Source organism: Thyridium curvatum (assembly GCF_004353045.1).
Source record: "Thyridium curvatum strain D216 chromosome Unknown NODE_78_length_193489_cov_84.258686, whole genome shotgun sequence".
NCBI lineage: Eukaryota > Fungi > Ascomycota > Sordariomycetes > Thyridiales > Thyridiaceae > Thyridium > Thyridium curvatum.
The window spans coordinates 124441-150529 of record NW_022156833.1 but is presented as its reverse complement, the minus strand read 5'-3'; the positions used below and the strand labels follow the sequence as shown (position 1 = coordinate 150529).

Below are 26089 nucleotides of genomic sequence, written 5' to 3'. Positions count from 1 at the left end.
ACGGGATACGCGGACCTCGAGGGACTCTTCAAGTCTCTCGGTCTTGGGGTGAAGGGAGATCCAAGGAGCCAAATCGGAAAAGTCTGGAGAGAGGTCCGTTCGCAAAGGGGTCCGCAAGTTGCCCATAGTACGGAGTATGTAACTACCTGGTCAGGGATGCATCGATCCCATGTCTGAAGATCTCTCGATCAGTTCTGACACATCATGTTTTCCCCATGATTGTGATGATTCCCCTTTTCCACATTTTTCAAACATCATTTCAGGGAGGCGGCTGGATCTTCAGCGGATGAACTCACGACCTGCATCAACTGCGGTGATCAACAAAGGCCAAGATGTTGAGGGATGCACAACGTCGGGGGCCCTTAAACAAGCAAAGAAGAAAAAGAAATACTTTCAAAAAGGGTGGCACAAAAGTCGAATATCTTTCCTTCCGGTCTAGTAAAAGCGGAATGCCGGAGAGGTCCGCACAAGGGGCACCACGGTGTCGTGGCATTGCATCTCCTGTGGTAGCCAAGTTGCAACTCTTATGTTACCGAGGAGCGTCTCGCGTCATGCAACACAAGGTTCCAAAAAGGGTGTTGGGTGCAGATAAGATGTTAATGCAGGTCGCATCAAGGAAGTTATCAAGTCTCAAGTCTACGGAGGTGGTATCTGCGAGAGTGTGTCTCGTTAACGCGAAGAACGAGATCAATTCTTGAGGGTTACTTCCAATAGGACTTACTGAACAAGTACTTGCGTAAATGCGTGTAGATGAACACTTCAGGCATGACCTAGACTGGAGGCATTGTTGGTGTGCGTAGGATCACAATACCTTGCAGATGCTTGCATTGACTGTCAATTCTCAAGGGCATTCGTTGCATCTCCAAAGGGCCAAGAAATCGAGTGATATGTTGGTGTTTCTCTATCACGCCGAAGAATGCACACATGATTTTGTAAGTTACACAGGCCGTCGCGGCTGGTTGTGCGTAATGCAAGGCGCAGGAAGGGAATCATTGAAAAGGGAGAGAAGCAATGGATATGTTGAAGTGACACATCGCGGAATGGTTCCCGTCCTCTTGAGTTTTTTTTTTCAGACTGGCGACTTTGTCCAACTGTCACAAGTGCTTCAGATCTGCTTATCGACAGAAAATGCATCACCTTCTTGACCGGTCTGGCACGGCTTACCTGCCTCCCGGCCAAGTCCTGTCACGCACAGGCGAATGACCTCATCAGATTTGCAGTGGGCGAACCAGACAGGCTTGTAATACTGTACGGTTCGGCCAATAGCACCGATGAGCACGCTGTCCACCCGCGTGATATGGAGCGACTTCGCATCGCGAGGGCCACGGTCCAGATGTTGCCGGCGAATGCGGCTATCCTCATTGAAGGATGCCAGAAAGGACAACGAAGCGCAGCCTCCCGATAGGTCTCCGAGCGGATGGGACCAGTCCGTCCTGTCCGTCCGTGCAAACCTCTGGGACTGAAGATTTGGGTCCGGTGACCAAGTCCGCAAGCAGATAAGCGCAGCAAGCGTGTTCGCCCCGATGAGGGATTCTCACGGGCAAGCAAGGGGTGGGCTGCGAAGGGCATTGGCCGGCCAGAGCCAATGACACGGAGAGGGACAACGCAGTGGTGTCTCGTTCGGCGGGCGCAAGGTCGAGCGCGATATGCGAGGGCCTGTTGCAGATCATCGAATATGCAGGTCAAATGTACTTACGCACATATGTATGTCAATGTGTGTTGCATTTTCTGGGTCACACACACACACACACACGCACGCACGCACGCACGCACGCAGGCAACTGAGAGAGGACAGGGCCTCTCTTCACTCCTTCCGTGGCATGCGGGGACAACCAACCCCCGCTGTTGGCATCTCGTGGCCCCATCGAGTTGCCGATATGATTTGAGAGTCTCACCGAGCTCGAGTGTTCTGGATGCGTGGTGCATTGGCGTGCCTGCCTGTGACTGTTATCTCGCTCCAGTCCCACGCGCAGCGTTGACCGCACGAGCACATGCGACGACGCGATTGGCGAAGCAACCAGGCCGGCAGGCAGTCATGTCAACGAGGTCAGAACCAATAAACCAAAGGACTCAAAGGGGCCACAACACAACACAGCACGTTTTTGCCGACAGCCTGTGCTGGTAACACAGTAGTCGAAGCCAACCGGGGGGAACATACGGATACTGCTTGGTTGCTTCTCTTTTCGTGCCCCATGGATGGCCCTTTCGGCACAAGTGGAGTGGTGGTGGTGGTGGTGGTGTTGATTGGGTACCGACCCTTCACCGCCATGAAATGAACGAGATGGTGAAATACGTACATGGTAGGTAGTGCACTCCGTATGAGGATTGATCCACTAGGTGCGTGACGGGTTTTGCGCGCACTCGCATCGTCGGTCGTCGTGGGCTCACACACGGGATTCGGCATCGAGGCGGAACCCAAGGTGGATGTCGATGGGTGATGTTTGGGGAAAGCAGCTCAGGAAATTGCATCTCCGCTCTCCGACCCGTAGGCAACCACAATTTGATACTCACTCACATGCTGTACTTGTGCTGTTCTTGGCCTCCGGTCTCCTTCCCCTGATCCAGATGGATGGAAGGTTGACGCTCGGTCGAAGACACCGCTAGCCAAGCGTGCGTGTACAGCGTCGACTAGGACAGGTTCAGTAAAGCGGAAGCCGTTGGGCAAACTTCATCGAACCATGCAAGGAGAGACGTCACCATCCCGCAAGCAGGGCTAGTGGCTATCAGATCCACAAGTGTTTCAGCTTATTTCCTCTTCGGAATGTATGTACAGGTACGGGTACACACCGTTTCGTGGCCCTGAATCCTTGCGATGTTTCCCCGCATTCTAAGACTGCATCAAAAGAGTCATCAATCCGAGCGCGGAGGGGGGAGGGGAGGGGGTTCGTATTCACTCTCTCACAAACACCGGTGTTGGGATGAAGAGCGAAGTAGAAGCATGCCTTCGCGAGGTGGCATCAGTGACGGTGAGCACAAGAAACAGGGCGCCCGGAGTACTCCGGGCGCTCGCCTCGTCTCAACCGGGTTCTTCCCTGATTTGCGAGATTTGAGGGGAATTTGGGGAGTCGAATGAGGATGGATTTCTCGAGGCTGCCAGCTCTGGTTGGCGCCTGGTAGATTTGCGCGGTCATATGGACAGGACAGCACTTGGCAACCATTCATTACCACCGCAATGGACCCCCACAGAAACATCAATGGATGAAAGGCTTTGAAGCGGTCAGGCCTCTGAGCTACCGTAACCTTGCGACCACCGGAAAGACCCCTTCAGGCAAGCTTGAACTAACATTGGTAGCGATTTCGCAGGGTCAGCCTGTCCGCGGACCTGGTCCTGCTCCGTAGTCGAACCCTGATCCCCACTGATAAGCGAGCAAGATGACTGCGACTTACACCTGTAGGGTGCGTTTTCAGGCAATCGCCCCCTACTGATCAGCCCCAGGGATTGCGAATTCCCTGTTTCACGATGCAGAACGACTGCTGAGGCCCCGCGATGATCAATGGGAGACTGGACACGTAGAACAAGCATGTGCTTTGAGCCGGAGGGACATTTCGGCCTTCCCGCCCTTGAGAGTGCGGTTGAAGGAGCACAAGGGAAGGGCCAAGCTAGTTAGCAGGCAACTGTTGTACAAAGAAGGGTTGCTCTGGATCCGAGAGTCGCAGTGCTACTTGTCCGTGCCAGAGAGGAGAAGAGCAAATAGTTATGCCAAGGTCGTTTGGAGGTGGTTTCCTTCCCCTCGCGATGGGTATGCCGATCGAACCGAACCAAGAGTTGCCGGGCCCAAGCACTGCCCTGACGTCGATACCTCATGGGGCGAAGCCTACAGTGCCATCATCATGCAGGAAGCGGTTGTCCCTTAATTCTCAGAATCGTTCCACTCCCCACGTGCTGGTCACACGTCACTGTCTTCATTGGCCGTCTCATATTACTGGGCGATGCACGTTGCCTCAAAGGGCACAATCCAGCACAGACAGGTATCTGATTCCTGATCGCTGATTCCTGATTCCGGGAGTTGAGGATAGACGTTGGATATTCGTGATCCCAAACAGGGGAGTGCTGTTCCACGATGCGGAAGACTGCGACTGTCCTATGTAGGCGGAGACTGGCTTCTTGGCTTCCTGGATAGATAGGAGAAGGGAGAAAAAAAGGACTGTGTGCGTCAGCAAAGCCAGTCTCGTCAACGCTGACTGGCCGAGATGATGCACTGGAGTGAGGTGAGCCGCGGCGTGGCCTATCGTCGGATGAGACAAAGTCGAGAAGACGATTTCTCATCCCGATAGCTCATCTATCTCCCAAGGCCGGTCACCAGCAAACGTTGAATGGCCGATACCGTCTCAGACACCCCCACGAAAAAGGGCCACACCGGCCGGGCGGCTTACCATATACCCGTCCGAACGGCAAGGATTGCCCAATTCGTAGTGATTGGCGGCACCTCTGTGCCCATCCTCATGTCCTACTTCACCCTTTCGTGAGTCGACCGTAGCCGACTCTTGCACGACGACGGCAAATGTCATCAATATCCCACCTGGCGTGTCTCGGAAGAGCTCCACCGCTCCGTGAGCTCTCGAAAAGAGCTCACCGACTGAGCTCAGGACAGAGTCCGGAATGGGATGATCGCCATGCCGTACGACCTACCGTCCGAGCAAAAACACCAGATCCTTTGACACGGATGTCACTCGAGATGGCAGATCAGGTACGCGCGGGACGAGGCAGCTCAATGGCATTGCTCTGGCCGCGGTGCTAGCGTGCGCCATGGGAACTCGAGGTAACTCGAGAGACATCTCGAGCCGCGGTCATAGGCTGAAGAGGAGGGGAGGGCCAGGAGTGACGGCAGCTGACTTGCATGCCCACGGTACACTGCGCCCTTTGTGTATCGTGAAGAGCCTTCAGCCTCACTCTGGTTGCCGTCGGGTGCGTGCGGGATCAGACACAAGGTGGGCGCATTCAGTAAATTGCTCGCACCGCCGGCTGCTCTGTACTCGATCATTGGGCAGGGCCGCAATGCACCATGTAGGCAGACAGTTCGGTCCAGTAGCAGCGCTTCCCAAGCCGTTCTGTGCGTCCTTCCTCAGGTCCCTTGCACTCCGCCACATCGCCAACGAGAGAAGCAGCACCGAATCATCTCGGCCGGCCCTACCCTACCCTCACAGGGGGAGAGAGGAGACCATTAACCCGACCCGGGTGTGAATGCACTTTGCATCTGTGAAGGTGGGGAAGTACCTGTACGCCGGGCTCAAGAAGCAAAAAAGAAGCAGGGATCAGAGAAGAATCGAAGGAGGTCAAAAAGGTGGAGAAGCCACACGCAACCCTCCCCCAAGATGATGGAGAACAAGTTTAGAACCGTGTTTTTGCCAATACGACGAGTCTCCGAGTGTACCCAATTGCCCTTTGCGCGCGCGAAATAAATCTACTCCTCAGTGAAGTAACCAACCCCTAGTAATCCATTATAGGAGCCTGGTAGAGAGTGAGAAAAGGGCTGGCAGGCATGCCCTCGTGACCGTCTTTTCCGTGCCACACCGCCGTCGTCTCAGTGTATCGGCATCGCTTTGATTACACCATTTCCCATACGAGTACATCGAGCCAGTGTGGAAGTGAGAGAGCAGTCTGTTCATTTCCCTCCATGTGCGACAGCTGCATACAACACAACAGATGGCCGAGGTGTCTCCCTGCTTCCAGGTAGTTACTCTGGGTCGACTCTAGGTACCCCGAGGTCTCCTGTCTCGTTGATTTTGCCCACTTGAAAGGCCTTTTGATCTGATGTTTTCTTTTTCCTCTTCCTTTTCCCGCTTGCCCCTTTCCCGTGCTGTCACCCGGGCCCTTAACTAGAAGCATCCACAAGCCAGGCCGCATGGAGTACGGTACTCGGTCCCCCCAAGCTGGCTCCCCTGGGCAGACCCGCTTCTCTGGCCTTCCCCGAGCTCCCCTCCCCGATCGTCATCTTTGGTGGTAGAAGTAGCAGAAGTTGGTGTGTTGGGTAGGTAGGTATTGACGCGACCAAGAACCCCCGTGTACCTATGTACACTACGACACACCCCAGGTACCTTTTTGGTGCTGCTTTGGATCCCGTTTGCCGGTCGAGCGGTGCGGCCCACACCCTCCCTCCAACCCTGAATGCATCCACGGATGCGTTGCTTTGCTGATGTCGATTGCTCATCCATCTTCACCCATCAAATGTGCCATGTCGACACACTTACACTACCACCTTACCACCGAGCTACCTCTCCATCCACATCCATGCCTTACTGACCCCTGTCATGCTTATTCCGTCCCTCAAACAGCCAGCTTGATGACCTCTTTGAGCTCTGGCCCAAGGATATAAACCAGACCTCCTCCCCACGACCGCAACCGTCTCCGTCCACTCCTCCAGCAACCCATTCTCACTCAACTCTGATCATCCTTCACGAAACAAAAGATACTCCAACCACTTCTTTGAATCTCTCCCATTACCTACCTGATCCCTGATTTTAAGGTTTTCCCATCAACTTGGTTCCCAAACGGAGAGCTAAACCCCGCACACCTACCTAGCCTCCCTCCGTAGTCACCTTTAAGGTTTACAACCACGCTTCTCTTCCCAGACTTGCCGATTCATCGCCATAACAAAAAGGCATTCGTCTACCCGCCGTCAAACCCACGCGCTCTTTGACACCATACCTATCCCTGCCGTCTTACACAATCCTGTGCTTAGACAAATAGATAGTTTTGACATCCCAAAACTTGTCGACTACGCCTTCTTCCCAGCAACTCTCTCACACACACAATCGAGTACTTGACAACTCGTCCACACTTCGCCATGGCCGTCAAGGAATACCAGCCCCTCGTCAACCACTGCTGCAGCTTCTGCTGCAAGGCCGTCGAATTCGGCACCCATGACTACTGTGGTGGTAGCTACCACTGCCACCGCTGCCCCTCATAAGTGGCGGCTCTTCCCTCGAGCCCTTCCACCGGATCGGGCTGGCTGCATCACATCCTGGCCGAGGCTTCCACACAACAAAGCGATGGTCCCATGCAGCAGGAGACGATTACGACCTGACACCTCCTCTACCCCAACAACACCACCGGCATGCAGCGCCTCACCTGCTCCTGGTGAGCCTACCTAGGTACTGCTCACCCGGTCACAAATGCTTCCAGATAGCCGATCGGAGGCTGCGCAGTTGCTGTATCACCACCATCTCGCACCGTTTCGATCTGTCGTTTCTCGCTTTCTCCCCCTATCTCTCTTCATTTCCTGGACCAAGGGCAGAGCGCCGGCAGTTATCATCTCATTTTCTATGATATGACCAGGGGTGCAGCCTTTCGCGTTACGACCGGCTGCAGCCTTTTCTTCACCGCTGCGTCTGTGTCTCGGATCGAATGTTGGCTGCATTTTGTCCAACACGCAATATTGAACCCAACAAAACCCGAAATCCACGCCAAAAGCACCAAAAATGACAAGAGAACCAGCGTCGTTCGTTTTCCTGCATGGGACGATCATGCAGAAATCCTTGCGGGTTTAGCCCTTTCGATTTTCTCTGTTGTGCCACCTCACCATTTGCTTTTTTCCTCTCTCTGCCCCTCCCCTGCCCTGCATCCGTCACATTATGGTGTGCTGGATGGTGCGTGTGTACCTGCACGACAAGGCTGATTCGATGGAGGCCCTGTCCCTGTCCCTGTCGCCTTCTCCCATTGCAGAGTCTTGCGGACTCGTAGGGATGCACACGCCCTCAACATCTCGGGCCTCGTCTGAGGGCCGGCCTCACTGACTGGCCGCTGGCTGGGGCCATGCAGGTGTGTTTGCTTCTGGACTCGATATGCAAGGCCAAGGTGGACGTGGCAGCACATCTCGCACACCTTCGCTTGCTCGAAATCACCAGCTGCAGATGCACACATCCCCCAGCAGGCAGGCAGAGACTTCAATCTTGCAACTCTCGCTCGCTGCCTATGCAGCTCTGCCTGCATTCTCCAACGACTACCGGGTGCTTTTAACCCATTTTCTTTTCTCATGTATCGACACCCCCCTCTTTCTTTCTTTCTTTCGTTACTTTCTCCTCTTTTGCTTTGACTTGAAGAAAAGCAAATGTGTACGTACTATTGGGCAGGATTTCTCTTTTCCTAGGACGGAGTCAAAAGGGCAAAATTCGGAGTTCTCGGCAGGCAGCACAGCCCTGGTTTGGGGATTATTGATCTTCTCTGCTGGGTTGGGCATAGCCTTCCTGCACGGCATCACTTTTTGGGGCTCACTCGCTTCTTCGCGGCCTGCGCCGCTTGCCGGCGGCCGTCCGGGGTGGGCGACAGCAGGCTGGCGATCTACTTTCACTTTACTTGGGCGTTATGGGAAAAACTGGGGGACACGGGAACGACTTGACATGATGCAATGAGGGTTACGAATTGGGCATTACGAGCAGAGCTCTGGGAGATTGTGACAAGGATCTTGTTGAGAGTGAGAGTGAGATAGCTGGAATACCTACCTTCCGGGCTACACCTTGGTATTTTTCCCAGATATCATGCCAATCAAGACGATTTCGTCACCTCCCATGATGATCTATTCGTGCAGCGATTATCAAGTGATCACCTCCACCACCACCAGCTGGGAGGCTTTCTCCCACGCCCACTCCCTCCATGCCCGAGTCTGCACCCCCCTCCCCTGCCGAGATGAGGCGTCTGCCAAACTAGGTGTCTCATTTCCCGATGTCAAGAAAAAGAAAGAAAAAAAGACGAACCGCCCAGGCCCCAGGCCCATCTCGAGCGACCGACCGTGCAAAATGTAACACCACCAGCAAGTTCCCCAGCAGTACGAACAGCATTAGACACGCATTTCGATGATGATCTTGACCGCTCTTGTCAATTTTGGGCCTCCGGCATTGGCTTTCAATGCTGCTTTGCTTGGCTCACGCCGGAGGGGTATTGTACCCGCCGTGCTGCCGGAGAGAGAGAGAGCAGGGAGCAGGGAACAGGGCAAGCAGTGACCTACCCGACTCTCCCGTCACCTAGCAAATCTCGGTGAGGGGCCAATGAGACGTCGACGGAGCCGTCTCCAACACCCAATATCACCGAAATATTGGATGTGCAACCGTGCGCGGTGCAAATCACCTGGGGAGTCTCTCCTACCTGCAGCAATAGAGCGGAGCTTGTGTAACACCAGTTCCCCTTCCTCTCCTTCACGCTGGAGAGAGGGACAATGAGCGAGGTCTCACCTTCCCACCCTGCGGCCCGGCATGCCATAGGTTCGCGGCGGACAGGGGGCTCCGCAGGTCTGGAGCCTTTTTGACCTGAGCCTTGAGACGACTGGTGAGCTGTGGAGGCGGAAAGGACCAAAATAGGTACCATCCTGAAACCCACTATCTTGACGCTTCTCGTCATCGGAGACGGGACAAGTATTGGGGGCCTGCCTGGCTGGGATGCCGTCACCCGATGGGGGAAGAGTGAGGAGAGACTATTGCTTCGCTTGCGGACGAAGCTACTGCGGTCAGACGACCGGACGGGCGATATGACTATGGAAACGACAAGGAAATTGGGCGATAAACCAAGAGAGGGGGGGGCGAATGTACGAAAAGGAAATTGTCACGATAAGCAAGGGAGCAGCAGAGGAGACCCGGAGCTTCACCCGGCCGAGTCCTTCGTCTCTCAGTGCTGAACATGTGAGGATGTACTGTACTTTCTGGGACGAAAAAAAAGGTCCTTTGTCAGTGTCAGCTACCTGCCTTAGGTATAGGTAGTCAGAAATGAGGGACGGACAGCTGCATGAACCGACGAGACCTTGTGTGGATAATGACTGCGTTGGAAGGGAGCACATGAGGTTACGCTCGAGAACAGGCTGGGGTGATTTCGGTCGTTCTAGATAACGCCTCCCTCATCGTGACTCAGTGAGTGGCTGCAGGCAATAGACTGACCTCCCCCCTCCTCCCCCCTGTGAGGTCTATGATGATGATGAGGAGTACGAGTATTGAGGATGATGATTCAAGACACCTGTTTCCCCTCTTTCTGGTTCAGCAGGCAGCGATGGGGTTGCGTTGGGCGGTTTCAATTGGTGCATGCACATGCAAGGTGATCAATGAGCACGGCCATCGAAAAGCCAAGTGGGAAACCGGTGTCGATGCGCAGATTGGAGAAGATGGGGATCGTCGTGTGGATGTTGGGAACCGAGTCACCGAGCAGTAAGCCTGCCCCCGGGCCCATGGTGCTACTGCTGCAGCCACAAAGGGACGTTTGATATCTCGTTCAAGTTCCCCCCATATATCATATATCAGAAAGGACTCAAGGCAGGTAAGACAAAAAAGGACAGAGTCCAAAAGAGGTCAAGTACCATGGTTATGCAAAGGTCGTGTCTGCAAAAACCCCATTCATTCATTCCGTTGCCCAAAACAAAATTAGGCGCATCAACGCCTGCTCGCCCCAAAATTGGTATCACAGCTAAACTCAATACATCCATGCGCGCTGCGCCCTATCGGTCCTCCGCAATCTTCATCGGGGAAGACACGGGGCCCAAAGAAATCCTTCAACGAACAAATCAAGGTGAGAACCGACGATGCTATCGCCGCCCCCCTCCTCACCGGCGGGGCGCTGGACAAGGTATGGATTGCTTGTGTGAGATATGCATTCCCACCACAGCGTCGCAGCCGATACCGAGCATTCCCTCCTCCCCCACGTAATGCAACCCACAGACGTTGCTGCGTGGTGCCCCGCGAATTCCTTGCCGCCTCAAGGTGTCTCGATGCAGAGCTTACCGACCTGGGAAGGGCCAGTATCTCCTCCTCGTGGATGAGTGGAGGAGGGAGCGGTCCGAGAAAATGACGGGCAGTCCCTAGCTCCAGACACGATGCCACGGTGACACTCAACTAGAAGCAACAATGGGCTGACCAAGCGTGGCCTCCGCTCCGTTGCCAGCCCGCACGTAGCCTCAGTCTTAGTACAGACTGAGAAAGACGGCGGAAATGGACGACTTGTCATATTTGACGTACTTGCCCTTGCCCTTGTCGACCTCGTGATACCTGTCCCAGAAACGGTTGTACAGCGGCTCGAGCATCTGCTGGATATCCCTGGCAAACATCTGGCGCACCTCTCGCTCCATGCTGTACGACTTGTGCTTGGCCACCATGTCGTCAAAGGACGTGTTGAAGGCGGTGAACTTCTGCTTGATGTTCTCCTTGTCCTTGGAGCTGAGGCCCTTGAGGATGGACGCGGAGTCTACTGCGCCCTGTCCAGACGTCGGGCGCTGCGCCCGGTTCGTGTGGATGACATCGAAGAGATGCATCGAGACGTCCTTGCACGTCTCCGTGTAGAGAGAGGTGGCCTTCTTGCGCCACTGGTCGACCACGCCCAGGCGTGGCTCCAAGAGTGGCGCCAACTCGGATGTTCGGATCATGCGCTCGACAATGGTGACACTGTTGGCAATGAAGACGCCCACCACTGGTTTCCTGCCCTGCATAGCACGCGCTCGCCCATCCAGGGATGACAGGAGGGCGTCGATGGTGTCTGTACAATAGTGTGCAAAGATATCCTTGCCATCTGCACCAATGTCAAAAGAGGCAAGACTTGGGATTGCATCACCCCCACCGACGCGCGTAGCCGCACCGGATTTCCAGCCTCCGTCGCCGAGCGATATCATGATACTTGATATGGGTCTCAGGAATTCAACCATGGTTTGCAGCCGCTGCATGGTCTCGGACACGATAGGGATGGGGGCTCCATCCATCGGCAGAGTCTGCAAGTTACCCACTCTCCGCTTCGTATCATCCAGGAGCTCCCCTAGCGACCACTTTGCCGTCTCCCTAACCGGCTTGAGAGATGCAGCTAGTGAAGCCTTGAGTTCGCCTGTGCGGGTGTCGAGATTGTCTGACAGCTTGGAGACAATCTCCACTACCTCATAGGCAAGATAGCAGTCGGTATTGAGGTGGGACTTGATATGGCCGTTCAATTCCCGCAAAGTCCGCGAAAGCTCTGCCAACGCCGCCTGACAGGTCGACTGGAACAGCGGACCCCAGTCATCGCGCAGGAAAATGCTACAAATGTTTTCGTACTCGGCAACAAAGAGGCCTTCCATGGCCTGAGCATACGTGCCGATGCCGTTGGTGCCGGCCCGGTAGATGGCATCCGGATTCTTCTTCTTGGTAGTGTTGACGCTGGCGGCTGCTGAGTTGAGGAGAGTTGCAGACAGATAGGGGCCCCGAACTTCTGCGTAGATCCTCGCCACGGAAGAGTCTTGCGGCGCCGTAGCCCCAGCACCTTGCTGGTTCAAGCCGGTAATAAAGTTATTGATCAGGCCGAGTCTGGTGGTAGTGTCTTGGGAGAGGACCGGGAACGGCTTGTTTTTGGTGATGAAGTGTAGCGGCTCAATCGACCGCGGCGTCTCCGTCCGTAGAAGCTTGTCAAAATGGTTCTCGAGTTGTGTCGTCCCCGACTTGATCAGACGCTGCAGATCAGCCATCGTCTGCTGGGTAGAGCGTAGGTTAGACGCCTTCATCTCGGTAAGCGCCTTGTTTAGCCGTTTGATCGAGTTGAGGTAGTTGGGCAGGCCAGCTTTTTCAGGGCCGACTCTTATGATCTGCTCCTCGTCATTCTTGCTGTCTGCTGGCTGACGAAGCCGTTCGATCGCGGCAAGGACGGCCTCGATATCTGCAAGGTTCGGTCGAGTCAATCGAAGTGCACTACGAACAATGGGGACATGAACAATAATGACAGGGCCAGCTCACTGTGTCCAAGGACCTGCAGTTTCTTGGTCTCCCCGTTGAGAGGGCCAGCCACCTCGCGAACACTCTTCCCTGTCGCCTCTAGCCTTCCCAGAGATGCCTCGATCTTCTTCGTCAACTGTGTTGTCTTCTCCAGTCGCGAGTTGAGCACGTCCACCTCGGCGCGCGCCTCCTCCTCGGCGGCATGGCGCCCGGTCGTGGTGAGGCCGACCGCCATGATGGTGAATGTCGAGCCTGTTGTCGGAGCAGTGGGTGTTCAAATCGACTGCGATTGTACTGCGGTGGGCAGAAGGAACCTTGGAAGGGTCCCAATCCTGCACTCAGGCTATTGGCCGTGTGTCGTGGTCGTCGCGATAACGTAATGCGCTATGGGAGGCTGAGGGGAGACACCTAACAGGGAGAATTTGCGGGCGGGTTGCTCCCGCCAAAATGGCTAGGAATGGTGCCGCTAGCCAGTAAACACATTCGGCTCAGTGGGCCGGACTAGTGCTGTGAAAGAGCCCTGGAGCCCGCTAGACAAACTTCAGCTCTGCCTTCCAGGCTGAAACCTGGGCTAGGTGCTTAGATGACACCTCCACATCAACAACCGGGACCAGATCTTTGCATGTGCTGGAAACAAGTAGGGTACATATTTCTCATTTCCAAAGGCTGTGGGCTGCTTTTCGTATATCATGATGAAATCTAGGAGATGATCCCGCCCGAATGATTGCTCCATGCTTCCATCCGCTCCTCACCCTTGCTTAAATATCCACTCCGATCTCATGCAAATGATGTGCCCCAATGCAACCAATCCCTATCAGAAGCCAAATCCTCGACATTTATGCACCGGCTCTGTCCGCAAAGAAATCCTCAATCAACCTAGCAACTGTGTCGGCAATGAACCTCATATCCTCGGCGCTCACGTTGTAAGGAGGCGAGAGAATGATATGGTCTCCATTTGCCCCGTCGACTGTCCCCGAACCAGGGTAGACCGCGATGCTGTACATCTCGGCGAGCCCCATTTCAGAGATCTCCATGGCCACATGGGCCTGGGCTGGAAATGGGGTGCCAGTGGCCTTGTCCGCAACAAACTCAATTCCCCAGAAGAGGCCACGGCCGCGGATGTCACCAACGTTGGGGTGGTTGCCTATTCTCTGCCGCAAGAGCTGCGAAAGAAGGCATCCCATTTTATCGACGTTTTGGATGAGATTTTCCTCCTTGATGATGCGCTGGACCTCGAGGGCGGCAGCACACCCGACCGGATGCCCTTGGTATGTGTGTCCGTGGACGAATGTGCTATTTGGCAATCAGTACTGTGCAGTCACTCGACAGAGACACTACTCACGCCGTCCCCTTCTCGAAGGCATCCATGACGCGGTGGTTTGCAAGCACCCCAGCAACGGGCTGATAACCGCCGCCGAGGCATTTGCCAATGGTTTGGATATCAGGCACCACTCCCTCTTGTTCCCAGGCATGGAGCGTTCCGGTGCGGCCCATGCCCGACATAACCTCGTCGAAGATGAGCAATGCCCCGTATTTGTCACAGACGGCCTGCATGGCTTTGAAGTACCCTGGCACCGCCGAGACACAGCCTAACGCCTATGATCATCGGTCAACAAATCGTGGTCGAGGTGGCTGGGTTGAGTTTGGGGGCAACACGTACTGCTCCAACAACAGGTTCTGCCACAAACGCACAAACAGTATCTCCACCGACTCTTTGGAACTCCTCATCCAATTCGGCAGCCAAACGGTCCACATACTGCTGGTCGGACTCGCCGCGGTATTGGTTGCGGTATGGGAAGCAAGGCGAGACCCTGGAGACATTGTCCAGAAGCAAGGGCTGGAACTTCTCTCGGCGGTACTTGTGGCCTCCCATTGAGAGGGACCCGATGGTGATGCCATGGTATGACTGGTCTCGGGAAATAAACCGAGTCCTACGGGGCTCAGGTGGGCTCTTCTCGAGGAAATATTGTCGAGCCAGCTTCATGGCCGCCTCCATGGCCTCGGATCCTGTCTTTTGGTCAGCTCGCGCAGGGGTATGCGCGTTCAAGCATTCAGCTACTCACCGGAGTTTACAATATATGCTCTTGCCATATGTCCCCTGGTCGAGTTGACCAAGAACTGGCAGAGCTCTTCGCAGACGTTGGTGGTATAGAAGATGGTGGCACAGTATGCAACTTCACTCATCTGCTTCATGGCAGCTTTGACGACACGTCCATCTCCATGGCCGATACATGCAACAGCTGCCCCGCCTGATGCGTCAAAGATCTTTCGACCGTCTTGCAGGATGAGGTTACTGCCCTGGCCGCGGGCTAGCGAGAGGAAGCTATGGTGGAGATGTCGATGGAGCACGGCGGACTTGGGCTCTGCAATGACTTGAGCCACTTGAGCAGACCTGTCAGTCTGAGTTTCCACTTTTACGACCGTCATATCTTCGGGAGAGTGGCTTTGTTCACTTCCAATGACAGAATTTGGAAGCTGAACGGAATTACGAAGCAGTGGAAGAAGCGACGCCAGGGGCCTGACTCTGTTTGAAATAGGGACGGCAGTGGTCTGTGGGTGCCGAGAAGGACGAGATCGGATCCGGCAAGTTACATCGAGCACCATTCTATCCAACACTATTATCGATTACATGGCGGCCGTCTGCATTACCTAGACCCCATCAGGAGACCGGGAAGCCCAGGCGTGGGGCCGTGGAGAGATATGGCAAGCTACCATGGTCGGTCTACCCGCGCAAGACCCGTCACCTTGCCGATCCTCCATCACGCAGGCCTTAAACTCTATTTCCTCTAGCAGCTTCACGTGGAGCCATGCTATTTGACATGATTTGTCTCGGGCGAGCTGCAGTTGGGCCACAAGCCGTGATGATTCATGGACAGCACACCTGCTTGAGGCTCTTGGTCAGAGTGCCACTCAGCAGGGCCTCGTGACGGGCAGCAGACGGCAGGAGGAGAAATCAGCAATCCAACCATGCCAGCAAGAAGCTCAACCGACCTCGATCGGCATTACCGGCTGACATGACGGGCATGGAGAGTCCTGATCTGTAATCTGTCATGGACTCTGCCGTGTCACAATGGAAGTACCTAAGGGGTGTGCCACGCCTTTCCTTGGCTGGTGCTTGCAAGCCGAAGCTAGAATGTACAGTTTCCGCTCTGTGCGGGGTTTGGTGTGGCTGTCAGCATACCGGTCTCGGCCAAGATGGGGACCGGACTTGTGCACATTGGCCATCAATCTATCAGAGCTACCTGCAGTTTCGCTCACTGGACCAACCGGGGTCTCTAAATTTTAGCTGTACCAGACCTTTGGGTCTGTGTCAGCCGTTTTCTTTTTGCTGTGCTCTGGACGGCCCGGTCTTGACTACCCGTACCCGAGACAGCTTGCCGAAAATTTCGACCACATGTTCGGATAGGGACCCGGTCAGACAAAGGAGGCACATGTGAAATTATTAAATCAGCACCTTCTTGACCAGAAACCCAGATTGAATGTTTTATTGCCAGAAGTCCACTCGACAGGCTCTGTATTCGAGCTGCACTAATTTGTTGTCAGTAACTCAGGGCGGGCTGGGGCGAAAGGTTGCTCTCGCTTCCTAGGCGGCTTTCATCAAGTCTCATTGGTAGTGAACCAATGCACGTTGACTAACCCAGAGTTTCTTTTTCCAAGCAATAAAGGCACAAAAGGACCAACTGCGGCACGAAGAGCGACAGCAGATAATTGGTCGCGCCGAGAAGGAGCTCACTCCATCGCTTCTCACTGGCCAGCCCTTGCTTGATAACGTTCGCCACGACTGACTCGGTTGGAGCCCAAGTTGCATACAACCACCGACTCTGAACCCTGGCTCTGGACCAAGCCAGCTGAGGCAAAACACTTTGAGGCTTTGCCCTGTTTGCAATTGGCCAGTCATACGGGGCCACTTGCTCGGCCGCTTCTAAGTCTGGGTTTTGCCCAGCGATCTCGGACAACAAGTCCTTGCTTTTGTTATCGGAATGTCTGGCTATTGTGAGATGTCCGCATGTTGACGATCGGGTAGTACAGACCACTCGTTGCCATCTAGCCCGGTGTCATTGACATAATCTTGAACGAACGACGTCGACATTTGTATTTCTATTGGGCGGCCTGTAGCCGCTGAGCACAGTGTCAAGAAGACAACTACGATAGGTGCAGCCCAGACGATCTCGAGCCTTGACAAGAGGTGCAGAATCTAGTTATCTGATCGTACGAACAGATGCTGTGATCCGAAGGCGGTGTTCATATGATCCCTGCTGGGCGACTTCACTTGAAGCCACCACATATACGCGAACTTCGTATTTCTCTCACCGCCAGAAATCTTCTTCAGCGAGGCGCGCTGGGACCCTAGGATCATCAATGACATCAGGCTGATGAGTGGGGGGGGGGGTTCTGTCGACGCAACGAGGCAGATTCGTCGGCCTCTACGGCGACCTGTACTCACCGACGGCTTTCGACGTCCGAGCTGCAGTCGCGTTTTGCACCGTGGGACGAGCTAGCCTGATGGGACAGGCTTTTTTTGACGGCGGTTGGGTGCGTGCTGCTGCATGCCGTCACCCCAAATTTACGACGTCGCCGGTGTCCGCAAAGTCGTATCGGGAAATGCCAACGTCAGTTTCGCACACTGTTCTTGTCCACGGCTCAGAGCCAGTGCGACATCCACACGGGTTTTGCGTAACGGAAAAAACGGACGGACTCGACGCCGTTACGTGATCTTGTGAGAGTGCGATGTCAATCACGGACTAAGTGTCAGTCGATTTCACCGTGGCCGAAAGCTGGAAAGGCGGAAAGCGCCGGCATCGACCCTCGGTGCTTTTGGCAAGCCACAGGAAGCCTTGGTGTTACGACCGCAAGCTTCGGAAAGGCGAGGGCTTGCGTATGGTCACATCACCCAAGTGTCATCCAAGCCCTCCTTTCGATCTGAGTGCATTTGAGTCACCTGCAAGCGCCGGGCTTCCTGCATGTTTGGTGTACGGACAAGAAAACCAATTGCGTCTTGGTGTCCTTGCCGATGCCATCAACAGCGCTATTTGAGTCATGTAAGAAGCAAAACGCATAACCCAACAGCGATCCATGAGTACAAATCAAGTAGTACTAGGTAGCTTCACTAGTTGAATAATTAAATAATTGAAAATGGTGCATGAAAGGCACTCGCAGTTATGCAATTACGGAGGAGGCAATCTCCAATTTACATCCCTGTCAAACTGAGGCGCTATGATTGGTTAGATGCAACCACTTAAACGCGCCCTGGCCAAAAGTCGCGTCTTGACGCGCCCACGCGTTTTACTGCCCCTCGCCTTCCCTCACCTCCTCGCCAGTCGCCGCCATCGCTACCCTATCCTCCCGACAAGAACACCAAAGTCGACCCTTACGCCATCTACGCTCTCCTTCAAGACCATACTTTGTGTGACTGGCATCGTCGACAAAGTATTGACAAGATGGACGGCTTCGCTCCCCGCAGAGACGAGGAGGCCGAGAGAAATCTCATCACCCGGGCAGTCGAATTCCTCGATCCCAGTACGCTCCCCTCCCAAAACCCTTCCTCCATCTCCAACGTGATAGTGTCTAACTGATCCTTTGGTGCTTGCTAGATGATCAAAATGTTCGCAGCTACAGATCAGACATTGTGCTCATGCTGCAGAAGAACCAGAGGCGGCTGGTAGTTAATCTCGACCATGTCCGTGACCACAGTTCTGAGCTGGCCGAGGGTATCCTCCTGGACCCTTTTGAGCACACGTTGGCTTTCAACCACGCCCTGAAACAGATTGTGAAAACTGTTGCGCAAGCACGCCCCGACCAGATCGCTGACGACATCCCATACTACTGCGCCTGGGCTGGTAGCTTCGGTCTGCATGCGTGCAATCCCCGAACGCTCTCGTCCCAACATCTGAATCACATGGTCTCCATCGAAGGAATCGTCACACGATGCTCCCTGATCCGACCCAAGATCGTGAAAAGTGTCCACTACAGTGAAGAGCAAAATATGTTCTTCTACAGGGAATATCGCGACCAGACAATGACCAACGGCGTCACGACATCAAGTGTCTACCCCCAGGAAGATGACAAGGGCAACCCAATGAACACGGAGTATGGTCTCTGCACCTACCGTGATCACCAGACCATCTCCATCCAGGAGATGCCCGAGCGAGCGCCCGCAGGTCAGCTGCCCCGTGGTGTCGATGTCATTCTCGACGATGACCTGGTCGACAGGGTCAAGCCGGGTGATCGAGTGCAGCTTGTCGGCATCTTCAGGACTCTCGGAAACCGAAACACAAACCATAACAGTGCAATCTTCAAGACCGTACTTCTCGCAAACAACGTCGTTCTACTGTCGTCCAAATCGGGTGGTGGAGTAGCTACCGCAACCATCACGGACACGGACCTGCGCAACATCAACAAAATCGCCAAGAAGAAGAACCTATTGCAGCTCCTTTCTCAGTCTCTGGCCCCAAGTATCTATGGTCATGACTACATCAAGAAGGCGATTCTGCTCATGCTGCTAGGTGGCATGGAAAAGAACCTCGAGAACGGAACTCATCTTCGTGGTGATATCAACATCCTGATGGTGGGAGATCCTTCGACAGCCAAGTCACAGCTCCTGCGGTTCGTGTTGAACACTGCACCTCTGGCTATTGCCACCACCGGCCGTGGCTCCTCCGGTGTTGGTCTGACGGCTGCCGTTACCTCGGACAAGGAGACGGGCGAGCGCCGCCTCGAGGCTGGTGCCATGGTTATGGCGGATCGTGGTGTTGTCTGTATTGATGAGTTCGACAAGATGTCTGACATCGATCGTGTCGCCATTCACGAAGTAATGGAACAGCAGACCGTCACCATTGCCAAGGCGGGCATTCACACCTCCCTGAACGCGCGGTGTAGCGTCATTGCGGCTGCCAATCCAATCTTTGGCCAATATGACGTCCACAAGGATCCGCACAAGAACATCGCACTTCCCGACTCGCTACTCTCTCGTTTCGATCTGTTGTTTGTTGTGACTGACGACATCGAGGACACCCGCGATCGTGAGGTGTCGGAGCACGTTCTGCGCATGCACAGGTACCGCCAGCCTGGAACTGAGGAAGGCGCTCCTGTCCGTGAAAACACACAGCAGTCTCTCGGTGTGGGTATACAGAGCCAGAACGACACTCAGAAGCCTACCGAGGTCTTTGAGAAGTACGATTCGCTGCTGCATGCCGGCGTCACCAACACTCGCGGCCGCGGGGCCAACAAGACCCCCGAGGTCCTGAGCATCGCATTCATGAAGAAGTACATCCAGTACGCCAAGACCAGGATAAAGCCCGTCCTCACGCAGGAGGCCTCGGACCGCATCGCCGAGATCTATGTCGGTCTGCGGAACGACGAGATGGAGGGCAACCAGCGCCGCACGAGTCCTATGACCGTCCGTACGCTGGAGACGATCATCCGTCTCTCCACGGCCCATGCCAAGTCCCGCCTCTCCAGCCGGGTGGAGGAGCGCGACGCGCTTGCTGCCGAGGGCATCCTCCGTTTTGCTCTGTTCAAGGAAGTCATCGAGGACGAGTCGCGCAAGAAGAGGAGGAAGACCCGCCCCGTCGAGTCCGACTCCTCCAGCGAAGAAGACTCTGATGAGAGCGACGATGACGGCGACTCGCGTCCCGCCACTGCTCGCTCCAGCGCAGCCCGGGCGGCGAGGGCAAACGCTCGCGCATCTCGCACGGCGGCTGCCCGACGTGGTGGTGCCAGCGGGCGGACCGCTGGAAGTTCGCAGGCCGTACCTGAGGACGACGAAGATGACGATGACGAGGAAGAGGAGGACGAGGAGCCTGCCCCAACCGCGCCGAGGCGGTCTGGCCGCACTGCTGCCGGATCTTCGGCCAACAACGGCCAGTCATCGCAAATATCCTTCGCTTCCTCCATGCCGGCCTCGCAGCTCGAGTCGCAGACGCAGGACGACGACGAGGAAGACGAGCTGGCGACCGGCGCCGCCTCTCTCAGCATCAGCGCCGCCGAGATCAGCGAGGAGCGCCTGAGCGCCTTCCGCACGACGCTCGGCCGGCTGCAGAACTCGGACCTCTTTGAGGACGACGCTGCCGACCTGGACGAGCTGATCGAGGCCGTCAACGACAAGGTGCCCGCGTCGAGCGGCGGCGCCTTCTCCAAGGATGAGGCCGTCAAGGCGCTCAAGAAGATGGATGCTAGAAACGAGATTATGTGAGTGACGCCCCTTCCTTCCCGCGACTTTCTCTCCAAGCGAGCGAGCCCGTGATATTGACCATGATATATCTAGGTACTCTGATGGCGCTCTTGTATACAAGATCTAATGTGATGATGATGGGACCCGCGTCTGGTTTGGCAGAAAGCATGTGCTTGGCGTTCTTTGGGTTTGGAGGCGAAAGAGTGTGTCTGATATTCCGTGTGTTACGATGCTTAGGAATCATATATTGCGTTGGAATTGGCCGAACGCTATGTAATGAAATCGTATCCTCTAGAAGGTATGGAAAGATAAAAATGACCGCTATACCTGACGCCTTGTCTATCCTTGCTGGGTTTGCCAAATTGTTTGCCCCCCAACGGTCGAAGTGTGTATTTCACTCAGGCACCCTGCTATATCAAGATTATGGTAAGGTCTTTATCTTTCTTTTCCGAAACCATCGCACTCTAAAAGTAGGCAACCATTCAGACCTTGGCAAGGCGGTCTTGGAGTTCTCTCAGTCTATCATCAACCTTGACCCCGTTCCATAGCTCGTTTCCATCATCGTCATGCCCTAGAGTAGGGACGCCGACCTGCTCGATGGCGAAGCTGGCCGCGACGCTACCCCAGACGGCAGCCTCCTCGACGCACTTGCCCCTCGCGAGGGCGACCGCCAGGCCTCCCATGAAGGTGTTACCCCCACCCGTGGGATCGACGACGACCTCGGGGCCGGCGTCGTCGGCATCGTCATCTCCCTCTCCCTGCTGCGTCTTCTTGGCGTGGTAGGCCGGGATCCACTTCTCGAGGCCCGGGTCGACCTCGATCTCCTCGCGGGCGATGAGCCCGTCCTCGTCCTGCATGAGCCCCGCGAACAGGGCCTCCATGTCGGTGTCGGGCTGCAGGCCGCCTCGGGTGTACTCCTTCTTCCTGTTGCTGCGCTTGGCGGCGGGCGCCGCGGCGGTGGTGGTGGCGCGCTTCCTGCCGCCGTTCTTGGCGAGGTAGCAGCCCTTGTCGCCGGCGCGGACGACGAGGGTGAAGGACTGCAGGGGCATGGAGGCGAGGAGCTGCTCGCAGCTGCGCTCGACGGCGGCGGCCGACACCTCGCCCGTCTGCGGGTCGAGCCCGCGGTCCGGGTCGCCCATGAGCCCGGCCAGCTCGGCGTGGTTGGGGCTGCAGACGTCGACGACGGGCAGCGTGTTGGTGCAGCTGAGCAGCTCGTCCGGCGTGCAGGCGTCGGGCACGGGCTCCCACACGATGTAGGGGCGGCAGTAGGCGTCGCCCATGGAGCGCCGGCGGCGCGAGAGCAGGTCGCCGACGATGTCGCGGCAGCGCGAGGGCGAGCTGATGACGTGGAAGGCGCGGGCGGACAGGAGCGCCGGGGTCAGGTCCTCGGCGTGCAGGCGCTTCCGGGGCGTGGTGTACCGGAACGAGCGCCGCTCCGAGGCGGCGTCCTCGTAGCCGTTCCAGCCGCGGGTGGTGAGGCGGTCCCCGTCGTCGCGGAAGAGCACGGCCGTGTCCCAGCCGTCGATGACGGCGGTCAGGTGCTCTGGGAAGTCGGAGCCCCTGTCGACGATCCAGCCGACGGAGCGGGAGGTGGGCGGCGGGGAGAAGAGGCGGGCGCCGAGGGCGGAGAACGCGCCTGCGCCGCCGAGGATGTCCTTGACGGGAGGTTTTGGTGATGGGTATTCGATCTCATCTTTTGCAAGTATCTTGTGAGCCTCAGGAGTGAGATGGGAGGATATAGTAAGGGCGGCAGCAAAAGTAAAGTAAAGAAAGCCCCTCGAGGAACAACAGCAATATCAAAGGGAATGAGAGTGCAGAACGCTGAAACAGGTCTCAATAAGCAAGCATAGGGTGGATCTGTGACCATGTGTTCATGAGTCCACCCGTGGGTTTGTTTGTACTGAAGATGATCGACACCGATGACTTATAAAATGAACGGCAACACACCGCCATTGTTGATGGTGCAGACACTCAGCCCTCACGACCGGGATGCTTACCTATAATGAACATGCCAAAGGTGAAGAAATCAAGCACCTGGTCCTCGCTGACTTGGGCATCGTTCTGATCTGAGACTCCGTCGCTGACAGCCTCATTATCAACGGCCATGTTTTGCCTGGATAATCTTGTTCACGGCCAAGCACCGTGGTGGGAACAGCATCGGCAGAACCGATGAGGTAGCGAGTGAAGATAAGAGAAGGGGATACTCCAAGAGCCCGAGAAATTCAAGTCAGCGCGACTGTTGGAGTCAAGCAATGGCTCCAGCGAGCCCGCATAGTCAGAGCGAGTGTGTGAGGTGTTGGAATTTCAAAATTTTGTTTGATAACGAGAGAGATATGTGTGAATTTCTCTTGTGAGACGACAGTAAGGCATGGAAGACAAGGCACGGCTGACTGGCTTGCCCGCCAGCCAGCCGCGACCTGCATGAGCACGCAACACACCAATATGCAAGCAGCCTCATGCGGCAGGGGGGAGGGTCGGGCGAGCTAACCCACTGAGAGCCGCTATTTCTAGGAGGCTTGGAGCTTTACCGTGCTGTATTTTTCATCCTTTTTAGCGGACGCAGTTGCTGAAGCATCGACTCGATGGGTCCCTGCCAGCCTGTCCAGGGGCTGTGAGACCTGAGGAAAGCTCCAGGCTAGCACAAAGCTTGCACTCGCATGCTTCTACCAAGAGGTAGTAAGGCTGGCGGATGCCCGCCCGAGGTCCCACACACCCTCAACTCAAGCCAGAGCGAGCTCCAGTCGTGCTGCTGTTGACTGGGCCGCAGGCTGTGGGTCCGTTCACTGCATGCACCTGGCACTCAGTCCGCTTTAGAACAGGGGGTGACGTTCCCGTTGCCTGGTGTCAGGACCCAAGACCAGACCAGACCAACTGCTTTGATGGTCTCTCCTCCGCTTCATCTGCGTCCGTCCGGTTCATGCTTCGTCATCCCACCACATTTCTCCATCCCAGGCAGCCGGATTGGATTCTGGATATACAATTGATTGTTTCTGCCTTGTGTTGTCTCGCATCGTCCTAGCATATCTGGCACAGAAGGCCCGTCGCTCGTCCGAGTTCCCCTTTCGCATAGCTTCTTGCCAGCTTGATCTGCTGTCTGGCTTCGGCTGTCTTGGTTCGACCACCGCGACTATTCCCTCCCGCCCGCTCGAATCGATACCGCCCGTAGAGGCCTGCAGCTGCCCGTCATGGCGACCAACAATGTTAACAACATGCACAACCTGACGACGCTGATCAAAAGGTAGGGAAGCTCATGCCTATGTTTACCGGAGACGCATGCTCACACCAGTGCCAGGCTCGAAGCTGCCACCGCTAGACTCGAAGACATCGCCTCCTCCACCGTCGAGCTTCCCCAGGCCGTTCCCGCGCTCCAGCAAACCCTCGCATCTCCGCAATCGGGCCTCTCTGCGTCCTCTACACCCGCGCCTGCCGCCGCACCTGCGCCGCCGAAACAGCCCGCCGAGCCTCTGCCCGAATCTATTGAGGAGTTCGACGACTTTGTAGAGAGCGCCGTCGGCAAGTATGTGGAGCTCAGCAAGAAGATTGGCGGCGTCGTTGCCGAACAGGTGAGCATGGACACATCACCAGCAGAGAAAAGGGAAGCCGCCAGAGTCTAACACCACTACGTTCAACAGGCCGCAAAGGTTCGGGAAGGCTTCCAGGCGCAGCGCCGGTTTCTCCTCATCGCAACCAAGGCCAAGAAGCCCGACATCTCTGGCTCCGAGATGTCTGTCTACCAAGATCTCCTGAAGCCCATCAACGAGGCCCTCATGGCCGTTACAAACATCAAAGAATCGAACCGGGGTTCAGACGTCTTCAACAACCTCAGTGCCGTTGCGGAGGGCGTTATGGTTCTCGCTTGGGTGACCGTCGATAACAAGCCTTTCAAGCACGTCGAGGAGTCCCTCGGCTCTGCCCAATTCTTTGGAAACCGAGTGCTGAAGGAGAACAAGGATAAGTATGTTACTTCTACGACTATGATATGCAGCCTTGCCGTTGCTGATAATCCACTCTAGGAACGCTGCGCAGGGAGACTGGGTACAAGCTTTCTACCAGGTTTTCCGCGATCTGGCCGACTATGTGAAGCAGTACTACCCTAATGGCGTTACGTGGAACGCAAAAGGTGCTCCCGCCAAGGAGGTCGCCAAGGCCGTCGCAACGAACGCTCCCTCCGCCGCGCCTGCCGGAGCTCCGGCTCCTCCACCGCCGCCACCGGGCGGTGCGGGCGGTCCTCCACCACCGCCTCCTCCCGGACCCCCACCAGTCCTGCAAATCAAGGAGCAGAAGGCCGAAGCATCCCCCAGCTCCGGACTCGGCGCCGTCTTCTCTGAGTTGAACAAGGGCGAGGCAGTCACGGCAGGTCTACGAAAAGTAGACAAGTCGGAGATGACCCACAAGAACCCTTCCCTGAGAGCGGGATCAACCGTCCCTGATGGTTCTGCGCGTGGAAAGAGCCCCGCGCCGGCCCGCAAGCCCAAACCCGAGAGCATGCGCGTCAAGAAGCCCCCTAAGAAGGAGCTCGAGGGCAACAAGTGGACTATTGTAAGTGTCTGTCTGAAGCATAAGGAGCCAGCAGTCCGACAGGCGAGTGAAAGAGAACCGAATATCTAACGCGGGTGCTCCCTGCAGGAAAACTTTGACAAGGAACCCCAGCCCATCGAGATCGATGCGTCCATGTCGCACTCGATCCTCATCTCCAAGTGCAACAACACGACCATCATCGTCAAGGGCAAGGCCAACGCCGTGACCATCGAGAACACGAGCCGGCTGTCGCTGCTCGTCGAGTCGCTCGTCTCGTCGGTCGACGTGGTCAAGTCGGCCAACCTGGCGCTGCAGGTCACGGGCACCGTCCCCACGGTGCTCATGGACTCGGTCGACGGCGCCCAGGTCTTCTTCAGCAAGGAGAGCACGGCGACCAAGATCTACTCGAGCAAGTCGTCGGGCATCAACCTCAACGTCATCTCGGGCCCCGACGACGACTTCAAGGAGGTGCCCCTGCCCTCGCAGATCTGCTCCTACTACGACCCGGAGAAGGAGGACCTCGTCAACGAGATTGTCGCCTACGATGGGTAGACGGAGAAAGTCGGGGAGAAGGGACGTTTGTTGTCAGATAGTCGTAACCAAGGTTATCCACAAAGCATGGGCAAGCCCGTCTTGTGTGGTGTGTGTGTAAGTGTAGGATTGATCACCATATTTGGCTGCGGTTGTAGCGGTGCATTTTTGTAGATCACACAAAAGAAAAGAGAACCATTTTCTTGGACTGAATGGCACGTTCAAAGAGCT

At 55.8% G+C, this 26089-nt stretch overlaps 5 protein-coding genes across 5 annotated transcripts; 2 read left to right on the top strand and 3 right to left on the bottom strand.

Moving 5' to 3' along the window:
* Nucleotides 1–10874: 10874 nt before the first annotated feature.
* On the bottom strand, nt 10875–12874 carry E0L32_010089 (uncharacterized protein; the record flags this gene model as incomplete). Its single annotated transcript, XM_031132669.1, has 2 exons — nt 10875–12583; nt 12661–12874. 2 exons carry the CDS (start codon nt 12872–12874, stop codon nt 10875–10877), a joined length of 1923 nt encoding a protein of 640 aa, XP_030990183.1.
* A 601-nt stretch (nt 12875–13475) lies between these two features.
* On the bottom strand, nt 13476–15066 carry E0L32_010088 (uncharacterized protein; the record flags this gene model as incomplete). The annotated part of the gene is made up of 4 exons (XM_031132668.1): nt 13476–13932; nt 13982–14235; nt 14300–14646; nt 14703–15066. The coding sequence occupies 4 exons, from the start codon at nt 15064–15066 to the stop codon at nt 13476–13478; spliced, it is 1422 nt and encodes a 473-aa protein (XP_030990182.1).
* Nucleotides 15067–18077: 3011 nt separating this feature from the next.
* E0L32_010087 (uncharacterized protein) lies at nt 18078–20936 on the top strand (the record flags this gene model as incomplete). The annotated part of the gene is made up of 3 exons (XM_031132667.1): nt 18078–18156; nt 18231–20826; nt 20903–20936. 3 exons carry the CDS (start codon nt 18078–18080, stop codon nt 20934–20936), a joined length of 2709 nt encoding a protein of 902 aa, XP_030990181.1.
* A 355-nt stretch (nt 20937–21291) lies between these two features.
* Nucleotides 21292–22915, bottom strand: E0L32_010086 (uncharacterized protein; the record flags this gene model as incomplete). Its single annotated transcript, XM_031132666.1, has 2 exons — nt 21292–22502; nt 22807–22915. The coding sequence occupies 2 exons, from the start codon at nt 22913–22915 to the stop codon at nt 21292–21294; spliced, it is 1320 nt and encodes a 439-aa protein (XP_030990180.1).
* Nucleotides 22916–23994: 1079 nt separating this feature from the next.
* On the top strand, nt 23995–25879 carry E0L32_010085 (uncharacterized protein; the record flags this gene model as incomplete). Its single annotated transcript, XM_031132665.1, has 5 exons — nt 23995–24047; nt 24102–24372; nt 24442–24764; nt 24823–25348; nt 25436–25879. 5 exons carry the CDS (start codon nt 23995–23997, stop codon nt 25877–25879), a joined length of 1617 nt encoding a protein of 538 aa, XP_030990179.1.
* Between the last annotated feature and the right edge of the window lie 210 nt (nt 25880–26089).